The sequence below is a fragment of the Aquarana catesbeiana genome, linkage group LG04 (genome assembly GCF_042186555.1).
Source record: "Aquarana catesbeiana isolate 2022-GZ linkage group LG04, ASM4218655v1, whole genome shotgun sequence".
Lineage (NCBI taxonomy): Eukaryota > Metazoa > Chordata > Amphibia > Anura > Ranidae > Aquarana > Aquarana catesbeiana.
In genome coordinates, this window is record NC_133327.1 from 4,341,240 (window position 1) to 4,359,584 (window position 18,345).

At 43.3% G+C, this 18,345-nt stretch overlaps 1 protein-coding gene across 1 annotated transcript in view; it reads right to left on the reverse strand.

Moving 5' to 3' along the window:
• Positions 1-18,345, reverse strand: part of LOC141141099 (vomeronasal type-2 receptor 26-like) — a 77,352-nt gene that overhangs the window by 17,817 nt on the left and 41,190 nt on the right. The window contains exons 4-8 of the mRNA XM_073628809.1: positions 8,678-9,487; positions 5,773-5,991; positions 5,302-5,434; positions 4,668-4,799; positions 3,045-3,127 (exon numbers count right to left, since the gene is read on the reverse strand). Coding sequence (XP_073484910.1) covers positions 3,045-3,127; positions 4,668-4,799; positions 5,302-5,434; positions 5,773-5,991; positions 8,678-9,487 — 1,377 coding nt within the window. The remainder of the gene's footprint in view (positions 1-3,044; positions 3,128-4,667; positions 4,800-5,301; positions 5,435-5,772; positions 5,992-8,677; positions 9,488-18,345) is intronic.

Genomic DNA, 18,345 nt, shown 5'->3' on the forward strand with positions numbered 1-18,345 from the left:
CGCTATGCCAACCAACGAGGCATCAGCCTGTAATGATATACACAGACTAGATGGGAGGGAAACACATACTTTTATGGGAGAGCAGCCATCAGAATGGAACCTTGGTGCAAAGGGTAATTATGGGAAAGTTCTGCATTTTACTTGTAACTAAATATGTTTGTAGAATAATGTTTTGAGGAATATACTCTGTATTCCTTCATGTAATTCGCTTATTTTAACCTAATATTTTCTTCCTTGGTGTAGACTATAGTTAGATGGTTGTGTATTAGATAGACTTTCAACTACTCACCAATAAATGTTGTTATTGTGTTAAAGCTTTCACTCATGGTCAAAGAACTCTCATTTAACCCAAATCATATCTGAGAGATATTAAATCTCAAATATAGTATACAGGAAACAAACTGCATGGGAGGTCGTCATATGTGTGGTCAAGCATGTGGTGCCCAAGTGGCTGCTGTTCTGGTCACGCTTGATCCGATTCAGACATACAGTAGGTTGCAAACAGCAATGGTGCGATCTGCTGCACACGTGTCCAAAATGCCCACACCAAGGAACTTTTCAAAATCAGTGGGGAGTCAGCAGCGCCCTGCACCTGCGGTGCTCTGCGGTGTGATGCAGCAGGGTGGCTGTCCTTAAGCTGCCCCCTAGAGGACATCCTGCCTCATTGGAGTTGTGCCTCCTCCTCCTCCTCTATTCTATCAGGCACCCAAGTAGAGTTAGTCACCTCATCATCCTCTCCCTCCTCGGCACTGGAGCAAACTTGTCACTATGCTGCAGCTGGGGGAACATGACTGCCGGTTTCTTGTCCTTCTTGGACACCCCTTCTCTCTAGGCTGACGTTACTCCCTTCCTCAACCTGGGAACCAACATCTGAGCCCTCAAATCGCTGCACATCCTCCAGCAGCATGTACCCGACACTGTGGTTGAATAGTTCAGGGGACTCCTCCGTGCATGATTGTGGAGCTACGGAAGGAGTGACTGTGGACAAGGAGCTGATGGAATAGGCCGCTTTGGCAGCTATATAGGAAGGCAAACTACTCTGAGCTTGAGTGACAAAGAATGAGGAGGATGAGGACGGCTTTGTTATCCACTCCGCCAACTCTTCTGCATGTTTTGGCTCAATAACACGGCCAGCAGCTGAGAAATAGGACAACCGTGCCCCACAGCCACCTGCAGAGGATGCACCAAGTCCACGACCAGCACTGTTGACTGTAGACACAGAGTCTACTTGCCCTCTTTTAGTGGCCTGTGAGCGTCTGCCTCTCCTTGGTGGCCTTCCGGACATGATGTATATTTTGTTTTGCAACACCACACTACACTGTATTTTGTACTGTGTACACCACCAGAAAAGTAGTAGCAACTGCACTATGGCTGCACTGTATTATGTACTGTGTACACCCCCAGAAAAGTATTAGCAACTGCACTATGGCTGCACTGTATTGTAATTACAATTTTTGATCTAATATTTCACAGCAGGGCCCGTTTCTGCACCCTACAAGAGTATCTGTGAGGGCTTACAGTGTTGTGGCACCACCACCCAAGGTCAAATTTTTCTTCCCCTGTTTAACACGGACATGTAATTACAATTTTTTAAATAATATTTAACAACAGGGCCTGTTCCTGCGCCCAACAAGAGTAACTGTGAGGGGTTACAGTGTTCTGGCACCACCAACACCTAAGGCCCAATTTTCTGCAGAGTATATAGAGCAGGCTGTATAGTATATATGTTTCTGTTCAGAGCATATAGTGCCTGGGGGCCCCCCACGCCATTTTTAAAAAAATGTTTTGGTGCGGTGTTCCCCTTAATATCCATACCAGACCCAAAGGCTGGGGGGGGAGGGGGGCTTTCTCATGACGTTTTTCCCGACAATACATTACATCCACAAGCAGTTTTAAATTACTTTTTTTCCTTTAAAAATGTCATTGTTCTAAACACGGGAAAACTGAGCCACTTTACAGGCATACTATATACACCCCCCCCCCCATCCGGCATGATATTTAAATGAATATTTCATTTTATTGTTTCATTTTAAGCATTCTTAAAATCACTGCTCCCAATAAAACTGCAGTTTTTAAAACTTTTTTTTGCATTGATACATGGACCCGGGTCCCCAAAAACATGCATATAAGCCTTTAAAATTAGCACTTTTGATTTTTTGCTTTCATGTCCCATAGACTTTAACGGTGTTCGCATGTTCGACCGAAGTTTTTTGCTTGTTTGGATGCTCTGGTGCGAAACAAACCAGGGGGGTGGGGGTGGGATGTTCAGCTCATCCCTAGTGACAGGTAGCTCAGAGAATGGAGAGCTGGAGCTGCATGCTCCAATCCCTCTGTCGTCCCCACCAACCCCTCCCTCAGCTCAGAGTGGGAGGGATGAGGAGAGTTGTTAACCCTGCAAGCTCTGCTCATGTAGTGTAATCACTGCACAAGCATAGATAATGACATAAACTATCAACTCTCAGCTCACATTCCATATACCAGGTTACACTGGTAAACTGGTATATGGAATACACTGGAAAACTGCATATTCCCTTTGCTAATTAGGTGCAGAGTCTTCACTATGAAATAGAAACTGGTGTGTGGGGCACATATAGAACTGAAAAAAGTCTATTTGGTTAGCTAATGTGAAGCACTCCTCTCCAGACAGTTTCCAGCAGCATTGTAATGCTGCTGGAAGGGAAGTTTATTTCATTCCCCAAAATGTTTACAGCGTGGTGCCATGAAATTTTGTTTCTCTAAGGGAACATGAATTTTTAATTTTGTTATTCAGCTGTTCATTTCTATCCAGATGCTTTTTAGTTTGTCTTTACACATATGTCAAATTAGTAAGGGGATAATATAAACCTTCCCCAAATCACTAACTTTTTCTTCCTTCTAGGGCTCCTGTACATGAGCTTTTAAGCATTTCTTAAAGGAAATCTTCGAGAAACATAACCGCTTGCTGACCAGCTGCTGCAGTTGTACTGCGGCAACATGGCTCAGCTGCGCGAATCACTGTTATGTTACATCGCTCCCTCTGGTGGCCACTAGGGGCGTGCATGCACCCGCAGCTTGCCCCCGGAGCCGATGCGAGTGCTCGGTGGTCTCAACGACACAGCGAGAACCAGAATACAGAGATCCCGGTTCTCTGAGGGGAGAAGTAACAGATCATCTGTTCATACAAAGTATGAACAGCGATCTGTCATCTCCCCTAGTCAGTCCCCTCCCCCCTTCAGTTAAAACACACACTAGGGAACACAATTAACCCCTTGATCGCCCCCTAGTGTTAACCCCTACACTGCCAGTGACATTTTTACAGTAATCGATGCATTTTTATAGCATTGATCGCTGTATTAATGCCAATGGTCCCAAAAATGTGTCAAAATTGTCCGTTGTGTCTGCAATAATGTTGCAGTCACAATAAAAATCGCAGCTCGCCGCCATTACTAGTAAAAAAAAAAAACATAACTGAAAATGCTATAAATCTATCCCGTATTTTGTAGACACTATAACTTGTGCGCAAACCAATCAATATACGCTTATTGCGATTTTTTTTACCAAAAATATGTAGAAGAATACATATCGGCCTAAACTGAGGAAAAAAATATTTTTTTTTATATATTTTTGGGGGATATTTATTATAGCAAAAAGTAAAAAATAATGAGTTTTTTTCAAAACTGTCACTTTTTTTTGTTTATAGCGCAAAAAATAAAAACTGCAGAGGTGATCAAATACCACCAAAAGAAAGCTCTATTTGTGGGGAAAAAAGGACGTCAATTTTGTTTGGGTGCAACGTCGCACGACCACGCAATTGTCAGTTAAAGCGACGCAGTGCCGAATTGCCAAAAGTGCTCTGGTCAGGAAGGGGGTAAAATCTTCCGGGGCTGAAGCGATTAAAGGAAGTCAAAGCAATCCAGAAAAACCTGAAAACATCCTTCATTAGACTTGCTTCTTAGTCTGTATCCCCTGTGCATGAGGCATATGGGCTGTTAGCGTGTGCATGTTTGCTGCCCCTATTGCAGTACTCATGTTATCTTATATTGTTGATGGGATGAATTTCTAATCCGCTGATGAAACTCAATATCCACTGTGCACATCTAGGGATGAGCTGAGCAATTTTGTAAAAACTGCTAAAACCATAAAATTGACGATTTCATTATAGCTGAAGCTGAAATTGTCAATTTCGCTTATTGACCGTTTAAGTGAAATTAGATTAAAAAAACAAAAAGGGTTGTTTTTAATAAGCTAATGATTGCTCTCTTTACTTTACTCAAGGAGAGGTCCTGGATAGTCGTAAGTAACTTTTGTATCCCTCAGGAGCAATTTAAAACCTAGAGTACCCTTAAATGCACCAAAAAACACTCTAGATTTTTGTACTGGCTGTAATGTACTTGATTAAAGTGATGCAATTTCACGAAAATCTCTCATTTTCACCAACATTTTTGCGGAAACACCCAGTTTATTCTGATCTCCTCCTCATATAAGATCCTCATCAAGATTTTCTGCAGGTCTCTCACTTTTCTGAGTCTCACTTCTGCATAACATTCATCACTCACCAACCCTAGAAACATTTAAACATACCCTCAAAACACATCTCTTCAGACAGGTCTACAAGCAATTACTTAATTCAGTCTCTAATCCTTCATTGATTGTTTTCAAATACATGACATGGTCATGGATACACATACCTCTGTATCCCCTTTCCATGAACTTATTCTCCATGTTCCTGCGCACCATATATTCTGCCAAGAAGAGCCTGCTTCGCTTCTTCCAACTCGCTGCCAGGAATGTAATCCTGAGACATTGGAAATCATCTTCTTCTACAATTGCAGAGTAGAATATTGAGCTAACCCATCTACATGTGCCTTGAACACCACAACAGGTACCCTACTTATGTGACCATGTGGAACACATGGATCATTTTATCAGGTTCTCCATGATTCAAAACCATTCCCCTAAAAGCGCCTGAGGCACACATGAATACCTAAGGATTTGCCTCTCCAAATGGTCACCCAACAACCTTCCCACCCAACCTGTTTTAATTTGTACCCTCTCCCGACTCTAACCCCTCTATTCCATTCTATTCTGATCTTCTTACAGTTACCCAGCTAGGATTTCTCTTTATTTCTTTTTCTCCCTGTTATCTTTTTTTTTGGTTCCATAAGCCAGGTTAGTGCAACTGAACTAACAATCTTTTTGCAATTGTATTATTGGACTAGAAACTCTCAACATTACAAGTACCACCTCAGGTCTACTGCAATGAACCAGCTGCTGCACCTGATATAGTATCTTAAAAATGACCCTGAGGAGTTACTGGTTTACCCCAACTTGATGGTGTACCCTTATTTAATTTTCTTAGATGATGTTTACGCTGAGGGTTGAACATTGCATGCATTAACAGATGATGTCTATATGTATCTAAATGTTTTCTTTGTAAGATGAGAAAATCTTTACTCTTTAAAAAAGAAAAAAACATTGTATGTACTCATTTTTTATAGACCATTTTATTACTTTTTACTGTGCTGCTCTAAATGAAATGATAATGTTATGTATAAACAATAAAATATTAAAGATAAAAATAAATGAGTGCATTGTCACCAGAACGGAAGTTGAGGGGAAACCCTCCAATATGGAAGCCTTTTCTGGTGTAAAGTGATTGTCCTCATGTAGATAATCATACTCCCTCCCACTTACATCTACAGGAAGTCTCCCCAATGGGACAATGGGAAAGGGAAAAATTAAATATTTTTAGATACACTTTATATTTTATGGAATTTAGAGAACATATCTAACCTTGTTAATTCCAGTTTTCCATACAATGTTCTCTACCCTGATGGAGAAATTCTGCTGAGATCCGTTTGCAATGAAGGTACTGCCAACTCGTCTAACAAGTAGAGAGCCATTTTTTAAAGACTTCCAATTTACAATGTCGAATGGGGTGACAAGTTCCCCATTTTCCTCAAAAAGCAGGTCACCCTTCAAGCTTTTCAGATTTTTGACCCAATAATTAAGCTGGTAAAATGGTAAATGAAAAAAAGACAAATTATACAGTATCTAGGCTGCCCCCACAGAGAGCGATCTGTGACCAGCTATTGTGAAAAAAACAAGAGATTACAGTGAAACACATCCATTATGGAGACCTATCGTATCTAATATCTTAATGTGGATGTCTTAAAATCCAGAGTAGATAAAACCCAATCACTAAAATCTCATAAGAGCTTTAACATGTTCATGTAATTGAAAAAAATATTTTCAATCAATTAAAATCTGCCATTTTCATTAAAACAATCCCCGATGAGCCTGCCATGAAGGTCCTTATTCAGGAACTTCCTGTTATGGGGTGAGAACACTGTCCCTGTCTCCCAGGTGACTACAAGGGGCCATTTCAACACACATTAGGCAGGCGTGGTCCACTGTTGTCACCCCCCGGGAGATGCCATACAACCATCGGTGGACTGCATATACAGTAAACAGGACAAAGAATTAAAAATGTTGATGGCAAGGAAAATAACACATGGCAATTGTTTTTGATACAAAAATATTTTATCCTGTTTGGCCTTACATTAACATTGACTAAAAGAAAGAAACAGAACACATTTAAATACTCTATATATCTGAAAAGTCTAAAGTTGGACTAGGTTCATGATTTACATAAAATATTGTTCAAAATGAATAGTAATTATAACGGTACAATTTTAAATCAGTTGCTTTAAGATATGTAAATCTTCCTGGGTTCTGCTGGTGAATGGTTTTGTGAATATTGCCCATTGACGTTTAGGGACCAACTTTTGTTATACAATTCTGGCCATTTGTGGGATTAATAATCAGGCCTATGTCTGAACAAAGTATATCCTTCTATAGCGTGTACTCACCTCAATTAAAAGCACTAAGCGCCATTTCTGTCTGCTGCCTCGTTCCTCTGCTATCAGCTATCTCACAAGTTCTCCTGACACCAAGAGAAAAATGGTGACAGGGAAGGGACCTAGAGCAAATTGACAGCTGCAGCTCTGTTCCTGTGAGCTGTGTAGAGGGGTGTGTATCTCTTCCCTCCAATCAGCTCTCAGAGCTCTCCTCACTGAACTCTGCAGAGTGTAATTTCAGCTCTCTGCCCCGTTTTCTGAAATATTAGACACGCTTTATAAAATTCAGCACTTCGATCAGTTGTAGAGAAGAGAAGACTGCAGGTACACCTTATTTAGGAGGATTTGTTTTATCTCTATGTATCACCTGAGGCGAGTCACTACCTTGAAATTTTCCTCAAAGTTAAAGTCAACACACCTGATGGAGCGGTCTTGCGTTACTCTGAAACATTTTTGTCCTTTGCTGTGATGTGAACATTAGCTAAAGCATTGGATCCTCTTATGGAGTTCCCTTGTGTGCTGATGACATATCCTTTGCTCTGATTCATTCTGGTCTCCAGTTGGTGGTCATTTCAGCACCCACTTACTGTACAGCCAGTTATGGGAACACAAGCTTTTGGAATATTGTTCAGGACACATTTTGCTCTGAATGAAGTCATTTCTTTCCAATGGAAGGAATGTCATCAAAAACAATGTAAACATGTAAATGTTTAAATGTTCTGGCTCCAACAAGGTATCAGCAATGTCAAAACTCAGGCTGGTCTCAATATTTCATCATATTGACATATGATTCCAAAATGTCAGCTTGTTGGTCCAATCATCTCCCCAGTCACAATAAGCAGATCATGGTGTTATCAGAGGATATTTAGGACTAGATTTATATTGTTTACCCCGCACTTGGACCAACTGTTTTCTCCCACCCATTTGTTTCCCCACTGACTGGCCTGTTTCACACAGGATAGTTGCACAGGGCAGGCCAAGACTGGGGGGGGGGGTCACTCCACTCTACAGCTCTGTAGACAGGGTTCAAACTTTTGTGAATTGGGTGCGGGTTTCCCCGCATCCAAATTGCATGTCAGGAGCCTGTGACCGGCACTCAATGGTGCCAGTTCACACAGCTCCGGGACGGCTGCGGAGTGAATTGCACAGGAGTCGTGTGCGTGTTCTGGTCCATTTCAGGTCTGAATTCAGCCCAAAATGACCTAAAATGGTGAACAGGGACGCACTGTGTTGGCTATGCAGAATAATTCTCTTATTTCTGAGGTATGTGACTGAACAACGCAAGTGAATCCCGTTTATTCTAAGAGAGCTCTACTGTGCTAAAAATTGGCAAATTCTGGGGAGATTTTGGAAAAGTGAAATTGATAAAATGTAGATGTGAATGTAGTCCTCTTTCCAAGTGCCCCCCCCCCACACACACACACACACACACACACACACTCACCATTTCTGAAAAGCAGCATGAAAGTTTAAGAAAAAAAGAATCAGTAGGGTGGGTTGGGGGGCTGCATAGTATACTTACCTTTTCCTTCAATTTAGGCACGCAGACAAGGGACACTTTATCTATCTTCCATCAAGATCTTGGGAATGTAGAGTACTCCAAATCCCACTGAGAAGACTTTCCCAGCACTGTTTGTAGCATCTCCTCAGAAGATGCTGAGTGTTCACCATTTCTTAGGATCCCATTAATGGAGGAATGACATCACCCTTGCACAACTGAGGCTGAAAGAAATGTGAGATTTTTTCCAAGTTTGTGGTTTTGCCTCAGTCTTCTTGTAAGAGGATAAAGGTACTTTATATGTCCAACAAATCATCTTTGTATTAAAGTAATTGCTTACCTGGTGTGGGTAGTTATGTGCCTGAGTCGTCTTATCTTGAGACTTTTTGGCTGGAGAAAGATACATGTTGTGTAGAGCACGAGCCAAAGAATAAACTGCTTTATATACTCGATCAGTTAAACCTGGGCTTTGGAAACTAGTGAAATCACTGATACGCTCAGTCCCGGAGCAGTTGTGAAGTAGAGGACATTTATATATACCCATATAGATTCTATTACGGGGTTCATTTGTTGTACAATGTAAATTTACCAGCCATATATGTGCTAGTAACCTGTCCTCAGGATGAAAACGATCATAGAAATGCTTCATATCAGGAACAGGAAGAGCAAAAAATTCTAAAGCCAGACTACCTTCAAGAACCTTTCTGTAATGCTCCACAAGAAATGTTTTTGAAGCAAATATTGGTCCAAAAATGAAAGTCTTATCATGGAGCACATCGCTTAGCTTTGCTAAATTATCAGCTATGAATGAAGAAAAGGTCCCACAAAGGATTATAACCTGAGCAGATGACCTTCTAATTATCTTGATGCTGTTTTTTAAAATTTCATCTACAGCACTTAGTACAACATACCTTATCTTTATCATGTAGGCAATACAAATGCCCTTTATAGCCAGATATTGGATCAGAAGCTGGGTTTCTTCATAACCGCTGTCATCATCAGAAGATAGAACTCCAACCCATGTCCATCCAAAGATTTGGAGAAGACTTGATAGAGTCAAATAAATGGCCTTGTTACTCTGAACAGTCCGGAAAAATGATGGGTAGTTATCCTTGTTACTTAATACATAGCTGGTTGCACCATAGTTGATCTACAAAAGAGTTACTGGATTTCTTAATACAATTGAAACCATATAAAACAAAAGTTTTAGAAACAGGGAAATGTGACATTGTGCTTAACTTTGCCTCTGAGGATTTTTTTAATCTACCTGATTTTTTTATGATTCCTGTTTGTTTCCTGTACATTTTAAAGTGAAGAAATAATTGATTTGTTCTTTAATGATGGATATTATTTTGTCTCGCCATTTTATTTACATATAACTATAAAATGTAATATAAAGGATCCTCAAGGGGGTGAGTCGATACATCTTATTTTATATTTACATTTGTACTCATACCTTTAAATATGTCTGTCAAAATTTGGGGAATGTTAGCCATTTTTGCTGATCCAACACCAGAAAAAACAACATACCAAGTTGAGGCCACAACCTACAACCAAACACTACAATGAAATGCAGTCAATAAGGCTTCTGAAGAACTATCCCTACCATGGAACTTTTTTTTTGGGGGGGGGGGGGAGGCTTAGCAGCCGCACAGAAAATGTATTCCAAATTGATGACAGAATGAATTCAGCATATTATCAGAAACTATTGGGGAAAGAAATGCATTAATCAGCCTAGAAGCTGTGCATTGGCTGCGCTGGAACTTTCTGACATGACAATGTTTCTGCAGCAGAAAATAGTGAAGGTTCTAGAGTGGCCATCACAATCTCCTAACCTCAACATCATAGAGATACTTTGAGGAGATCTCAGATATTCGGTTCATGCTATAAAACCTAAGAATTTACAGGATATGAAGGCTTTTTGCCAGAAAGAATGGACAGCTTTACCACATTAGCTTGTCTAAAATAGAAAAAAAAAATTTTATGACCAAATGCAATCTGTCAGTTCAATTCCTCAGAAAATGGGGACTATACAAAAAGACTTAAAAGGTGTGCTAAATTTAAAATAAAAATTGATTTTTGCAGTTGCAATATGCTTGCTTATCTTCCTCAAAACTATTGGCCAATTCAAAAGAGCATAAAAGTTGGGCTGAAAATCTGTACATGCTTTCTTTTTGGGAAATAATAACCCAACTTTTTTTGTAAGATGCAATTTGTTGCTCTGTGGCTCCTATAAAGAGCCTAGAGATGAGCCGAACACCCCCCTGTTCGGCTTGTAACAGAACTCCAGAACAGGGGAAAAGTTCTGACTGGAACGGCGAACCATATTAAAGTTTATGGGAATCGCAATAAGCGATTATTGATTGGTTTGCGCAAAAGTTATAGTGTTTACAAAATAGGGGATAGTTTTATGGCATTTTTATTAATAGTTTTTTTTTACTAGTAATGGTGGCGATCAGAGATTTTTATCGTGAGCGCGACATTTTGGCGGACACATCGGACAATTTTGACACGTTTTTGGGACCATTGTCATTTATACAGCAATCAGTGCTATACAAATGCACTGATTCCTGTGTAAATGACACTGGCAGTGAAGGGGTTAACCACTAGGTAGCAGTGTAGGGGTTAAGTGTGTCCTGGGGGCGTGTTTCTAACTGTGGGGGGTGGCTGTGTGTGACACATCACTGATCTCTGCTCCGATCACAGGGAGCAGAGATCAGTGACACTGTCACTAGGCAGAACGGGGAGATGCTTGTTTACACTAGCATCTCCCCATTCTTCCTCCCAGTGAGATGATCACGGGTATCCCCATGGCGATCAAGTTTGCGGGACCCGCAATCTGACTCACGGAGGTCACGGGCAGCGTGCACGCGATGGCACGGCGTCAAATTTAAAGGGACGTACCTGCACGCTCATTTGCCTGTCCGTGCCATTCTGCCGATGTACATCATTATGTGCCGGTCGAGAAGTGGTTAAGGATGCTATGACCAGCTTCCTGGCCCTGATCCTTAAAGTGGAGTTCCACCCAATTTTACAACTCTTCAGCATCCCTCACTAAACTGTGCACTGTAAATGAATTGGATATTTTTTTATTTTTTTTCTCAGTACTTACTGTATATCTGCTGCATTCATTTTTCACTTCCTCCTCCCTGGCCGCGGCCCATCGCATCATTTCCTGTTTGCAATGCCTTCTGGGAAGGGGCGGCAACTTCCTCTGAAACTGCCGTTGCTATGGAAAGCTGACCTGAAACCTATTACACTGCTTGTGCTGCACTGAGCATGTGCGTGATCTGCAAGGATGAGATCCAGGAAGAAATACAGTCTGGCTTCAGATGCCCAGACTTAAGATGGCCACGGCCTGCTGTAAGTTTATAAAATAACAAACAACTGCTATAAACTAACAAAACAGCCCTTAGTTTACAAACTATCTTTACTAGAATACATTAACCTTGTGTATTATAGGGGTATTTTTATTTAAAAAGTATAATTTCGGCCGGAACACCACTTTAACAACCAGCTTTTACTGTGCCCTGATTGGGAAAAGCTTTGTGCAGCTTATTGCATGGCGTTAGGCGGGGCGAACACCCGCTGAACACCCTGCAAATTTGGTTGTTCCCTGAATCGGGCGAACAGCCAATGTTCAGCCCAAACTCATGCTCAGGCCAAATTGTTCGCCCAACTCTAAATGAGATCTGGCCGAATCTTTATTCAGCTTGCTCTCTCCTTCAGGAATTTCAGCCTATCCAATAAAGGCTTAGTAGCATGGTAGAAATGTCAAAAATCTCCTCTGGGATTACCAGCTCCAGCTACTCTTTAAGCCTGTCTGACTCTCAGCCACCGGCTAGTGAGTCCACCGATTCCGGTAAGGGTATTTTTACCTGTCTATATCCATGCCACGATTCTGGTTACTATACTACACTGAAGCCTGCCCCAGCCACGGGAGATCGATAGAATAAATTCCAGTGTAGGCTATATTGGCCATTTTCCTTATATATGTTCTAAAGAACTTTGTATGAACTTTTATTTAGTTTTTCACTTTTGAACACTTATTTATTCTTTGTTATGATTGTAATATCATTCACATGAGTGTATATTATTTGGACACTTTTTTGAGTCGCGTACAGTGACTTACAGTTTATGTATTACTTAGTTGTCCTTATGCACAATTAGATATTCGGTACATTGGATTGTTTCACAGATACACAGGTTCTTTCATATTATATGTGACTCTACACGGAGTTTGTAGAGTCTTTGTTTCATTAAACATTTTATTGTGCAGTTTCTGACCTCCAGATGAACATTTTGGCGGGTCTTGCCCATTAATGAACATTATGTTTCTTTTAGCGCCACACTTTACTATATTCATGGTAGAAATGTGTTAAGTAGTTGTAAACCCTTCCATATACCCAGTGAATTTAATAGCCTCGGTTCGGTTTGCGCCAGAACTCTCAAACATCACAAAATTTCAGACCCGAACAATGAATCCTATTGAATTCTATAGGGCCTGAACAGGAAGAAGCCCTAATTTTTATATGCAAGTTATTGGCCATAAAAAGGGTATGAGGGCTCGGGTTTCTGGAAGACATTTACCAATTCAAAAAAACGTTTCAAAAAAGATCATTTTTAAAGGAGCAGCGATTTTAATGATGCTTAAAGTGAAACAATAAAAATTAAAAATTAATTTAAATATAGTGCCTGGAGGGGTCTCCTTAGTCTGCCTGCAAAGTGGTACATCTGTACTATGTATAGAATCTGCTGCAGCAAAACTGATATTTATAAAAAAACAAAAAGACAAAAAATACATTTAAACTGGTTTTCCCTGCAAGCTTTCTTTATTTAGTAAACAATGACTTGGGGAGATATTCTGTATGATGAGGCCACAAATTAGTGCACTGGGAACAAGATTAGAGATTTTTGGGATAAATTCTGGTGTCTCTTTGGCAGGCTTTGGATGGAAATAACAAAGTTTTGCACCACAGTGAACAAGCCTTATGTGAAGAAGCTACTGTAAGTTATAGTAACACTTAGGCCAAGATTAAGAATTTTTTTTAGATGAAGTCTGGTGTCTCTTGGCAGACTTTGGATAGAAGTAACAGGTGCACATAAATTGGTCTTTGGGTGTTGTTGGTGCCTTCACCCTGTAACCTTCTAGAGGTAGTCTTGATGAATACAAGGATTGGCCTTGCTATAATTTTTTTTTAATTTGATGCCCCTGTCACACAGTGGTGGAAAAGTTGGTCTTTAGGTGCGGTTGGTGCCTTCACCCCCCCCACCCCATAACCTTCTAGAGGTAGTCTTGATGAAAGCAAGAATTGGCCTTGCTGTAAAAACTTGAAATTGTATGCCCCTGTCACACAATTGCTGAAAAATTGGTCTTTGGATGTTGTTGATGCCTTTGCCCCGTAACCTTTTAGATGTACTCTTGATGAGAGCAGGAATTGGCTATGCTGTAAAAAATTGAAATTTGACACCTTTGTCAAACTGTTGTGGAAAAATTGGGCTTTAGGTGTTGGTGGCGCCTTCACACCATAATCCTATAGCGGTAGTCTTGATGAAAGCAAGAATTAACCCTGCTGTAAAAAATGTAAGTTTGCTGCTCCTGTCACACAGGTGTGCATAAATTGGTCTTTGGGTGTTGTTGGTACCTTCACCCCGTAACCTTCTAGAGGTACTCTTGATGAAAGCAAGAATTGGCCTTGCTATAAAAAATAAAATAAATTTGAAGCACCTGTCAAAAAGGTGTGGAAAAATTTTGTTAATTGTGCCCATGAAACCTATACCAAAAAAATCACTTCAAGATAAAATCAACACCCACAAAGCTAGGGAGCCTAGACAGTCTTGCAGAGATCTCTATAATACTTAATTAGCGACATCGGCATTGGGGGCTGCTGCTTTTTACAAATGTCAGCTGATCAATGGAGTCTTTGGACAGACGCGCTCATTTATGTCACAAAACCTCTGCCAGCACTGAATGCCTGTTCAAAAAGCACGCTGGATACAGGGAAGCCCAGCAGCTCAATTGCATTCTGGGCAAGTTCTGGCCAGTGGTCTACTCTCATGACCCAGAAACCCAGTGGATCGCCTACTGGAAAGCTCTCCATATCTGTTTTCGCCCCTAGATAATCTTCCACCATATGATGCAGACGCTGCCCATGGGATAAGGAAGCTGCCCTGGGCACCAAGGACTAAACATTTTTTGAAATGCATCACTGAGGCAGACTATACATATAAGAAAGTGCAGCGCTAGTGTGATGTCAGTAGAATAGACAGCAAACTGATATAACTACATACTCAGTACAGTGACCTCATATGCAAGTGAAACAAGTGCTAATAGCAAATGGAAATCTATGTTCTATGATAGAAAGGGCATAAAATTCCCATACAGTCACATAGACCAAAAGTGAACAAATAATGAAAAAATAATACTGTGAAGCAAAAAAGAGAATATGTGCATTCATGAGTGAACATCAAAGTCCATGAACAACTATATATGACGACATGGTGACTTGAAAAACTTGGTGCAGACACTTTGTCGGTAGATAATCCACCACCAATATATATAAGGCTTACCGGAAAAGTTGAAGCCAAATAGGCATACGCCTAATCAGGGCTGGACTGGGACAAAAATTTGGCCCTGGACTTCCTCATGACTGGCCCACTTTAATTTTGAGTGTCCCCAACAGCGCCCCCCTTACATCAGAGTGTCCCCAACAGCGCCCAACTTACATCAGAGTGTCCCTAACAGAATCCCCCTTACATCAGTGTCCCCCTTACATCAGAGTGTCCCCAACAGCGTCTCCCTTACATCAGAGTGTCCCCAACAGCGTCCCCCTTACATCAGAGTGTCCCCAACAGCGCCCCCTTACATCAGAGTGTCCCCAACAGTGCCCCCCTTACATCAGAATGTCCCCAACAGTGTCCCCCTTACATCAGAGTGTCCCCAACAGCGTCCCCCTTGCATTGGAGTGTCCCCAACAGCGTCCCCCTTACATCAGAGTGTCCCCAACAGCGTCCCCCTTGCATTGGAGTGTCCCCAACAGTGTCCCCCTTACATCAGAGTGTCCCCAACAGCATCCCCCTTACATCAGAGTGTCCCCAACAGCATCCCCCTTACATCAGAGTGACCCCAACAGCATCCCCCTTACATCAGAGTGTCCCCAACAGCGTCCCACTTACATCAGAGTGTCCCCAACAGCGTCCCCCTTACATCAGAGTGTCCCCAACAGCATCCCTCTTACATCACTCTACAGTGTCCCCCTTACATCAGAGTGTCCCCAACAGTGTCCCCCTTACATCAGAGTGTCCCCAACAGCGTCCCCCTTACATCAGTGTCCCCAACAGCATCCCCCTTACATCAGAGTGTCCCCAACAGCGTCCCCCTTACATCAGAGTGTCCCCAACAGCGCCCCCCTTACATCAGAGTGCCCCCAACAGTGCCCCCTTACATTAGAGTGTCCCCAACAGCGTCCCCCTTACATCAGAGTGTCCTCAACAGCGCCCCCCTTACATCAGAGTGCCCCCAACAGTGCCCCCTTACATTAGAGTGTCCCCAACAGTGCCCCCTTACATTAGAGTGTCCCCAACAGAATCCCCCTTACATCAGTGTCCCCAACAGCGTCCCCCTTGCATTGGAGTGTCCCCAACAGTGTCCCCCTTACATCAGAGTGTCTCCAACAGCATCCCCCTTACATCAGAGTGTCCCCAACAGCATCCCCCTTACATCAGTGTCCCCAACAGCATCCCCCTTACATCAGAGTGTCCCCTACAGTGTCCCCCTTACATCAGAGTGTCCCCAACAGTGTCCCCCTTACATCAGAGTGTCCCCAACAGCGTCCCCCTTACATCAGAGTGTCCCCAACAGCATCCCCCTTACATCAGTGTCCCCAACAGCGTTCCCCTTACATCAGAGTGTCCCCAACAGCATCCCCCTTACATCAGAGTGTCCCCAACAGCGCCCCCCCTTACATCAGAGTGCCCTCAACAGTGCCCCCTTACATCAGAGTGTCCCCAACAGAATTCCCCTTACATCAGTGTCCCCAACAGCGTCCCCCTTGCATTGGAGTGTCCCCAACAGTGTCCCCCTTACATCAGAGTGTCTCCAACAGCATCTCCCTTACATCAGAGTGTCCCCAACAGCGTCCCCCTTACATCAGAGTGACCCCAACAGCATCCCCCTTACATCAGAGTGTCCCCAACAGCGTCCCACTTACATCAGAGTGTCCCCAACAGTGTCTCCCTTACATCAGAGTGTCCCCAACAGCGTCCCTCTTACCTCAGAGTGTCCCCAACAGAATCCCCCTTACATCAGAGTGTCCCCAACAGCGTCCCCTTACATCAGAGTGTCCCCAACAGCGTCCCCCTTATATCAGTGTCCCCAACAGCGCCCCCCTTACATCAGAGTGTCCCCTACAGCGTCCCCCTTACATCAGAGTGTCCCCAACAGCGTCCCCCTTACATCAGAGTGTCCCCAACAGCGTCCCCCTTACATCACTGTCCCCAACAGCATCCCCCTTACATCAAAGTGTCCCCAACAGTGTCCCCCTTACATCAGAGTGTCCCCAACAGCGGAGCCCCCTTACATCAGGGTGTCTCCAACAGCGTCCCCCTTACATCAGAGTGTCCCCAACAGCATCCCCCTTACATCAGTGTCCCCAACAGCATCCCCCTTACATCAGTGTCCCCAACAGCATCCCCCTTACATCAGAGTGTCCCCAACAGCGTCCCCCTTATATCAGAGTGTCTCCAACAGCGTCCCCTTTACATCAGAGTGTCCCCAACAGCATCCCCCTTACATCAGAGTGTCCCCAACAGCGTCCCCCTTACATCAGAGTGTCCCCAACAGCGTCCCCCTTACATCAGAGTGTCCCCAACAGCATCCCCCTTACATCAGCGTGTCCCCAACAGCGTCCCCCTTACATCAGAGTGTCCCCAACAGAGCCCCCCTTACATCAGAGTGTCCCAATCAGCAGCTTCCTTCACATCACAGTCCCCATCAGAGAGCCCCCATCAGCAGCCCTTCACATCAGTGTCCTCCCTCTCCTCCCCCTCCCACATGTACTCACCGTTTTGAAGGCAGCTTCTCGTTCCTCTCTCCAGTCATGTGATAACAAGTGATAGGGGAGAGAGGAAGGAAAGTCTGCCGTTGGTCTATCTCCCCCTGCAGGCTGGAGGGAGCATAACGCCTAATGCTCTCTCCAGCAGCATATGACGGAAGCTGCTCCTCCTGACAGGAATGAAATTGCGATCACTCACTGTCAGAGAGGAGCGGCTACAGGACCGCACCTGCATTGCCCACTGAGCCATTGGCCCACTGGGAATCACCCGGTAGTCCCGATGGCCAGTACATGCCTGCGCCTAATGAGCCAGTAAGGCATGTGGTGTAATACACCCAGGGGCAGGGGCGGCGCTAGGTGGGTGCTTGGGTGTGCTCAAGCCTCCCCAAAAATTATTTAAGCACCCCCATAGCACCCCCAAAATCCACATGGTAGTATTTGCAGATGTTATTGTTTTTTGTTTGTTTTTTCCTTGCCTGGGTGTTCTCTATTGCTGCCTGGAAGCTGGGGACTCTTTTTTTGTTGTGGAAGGATACAACAGCTGCGGCCGCAGAAGCCGAAAATCTTTAGCTAGACCCGGTGTTCTGACATATAGTGTCCTCCTATCAGATAGTGTCCGCCCCGTACTGCGCAGGTGCAGCGCCTGCGCAGTACGGAGGAGCAGGAGATGCCGAAAATGTCCGAAGTTGATCAGCTGACCATCAGCTGTACACGGCGCTCGGGCACTTGTTAGCGATGGCTGTGTAAGAGGGATCCTCGCGATGGCTGTGTAAGAGGGACCCACGCTTCGGGCACGGCCTCGCTGCGCTCGGCAACTATTTATTCTAACTCTATGTCCACTTGGATAGTAGGGAATGATCCTGGACATAGGGTAAGAATAAATGCGCAGGCGCCATGTACAGCTGACGATCAGCTGTTGAACTTCGAAGACTTTCGGCGTCTCGTTTGTCCTCCG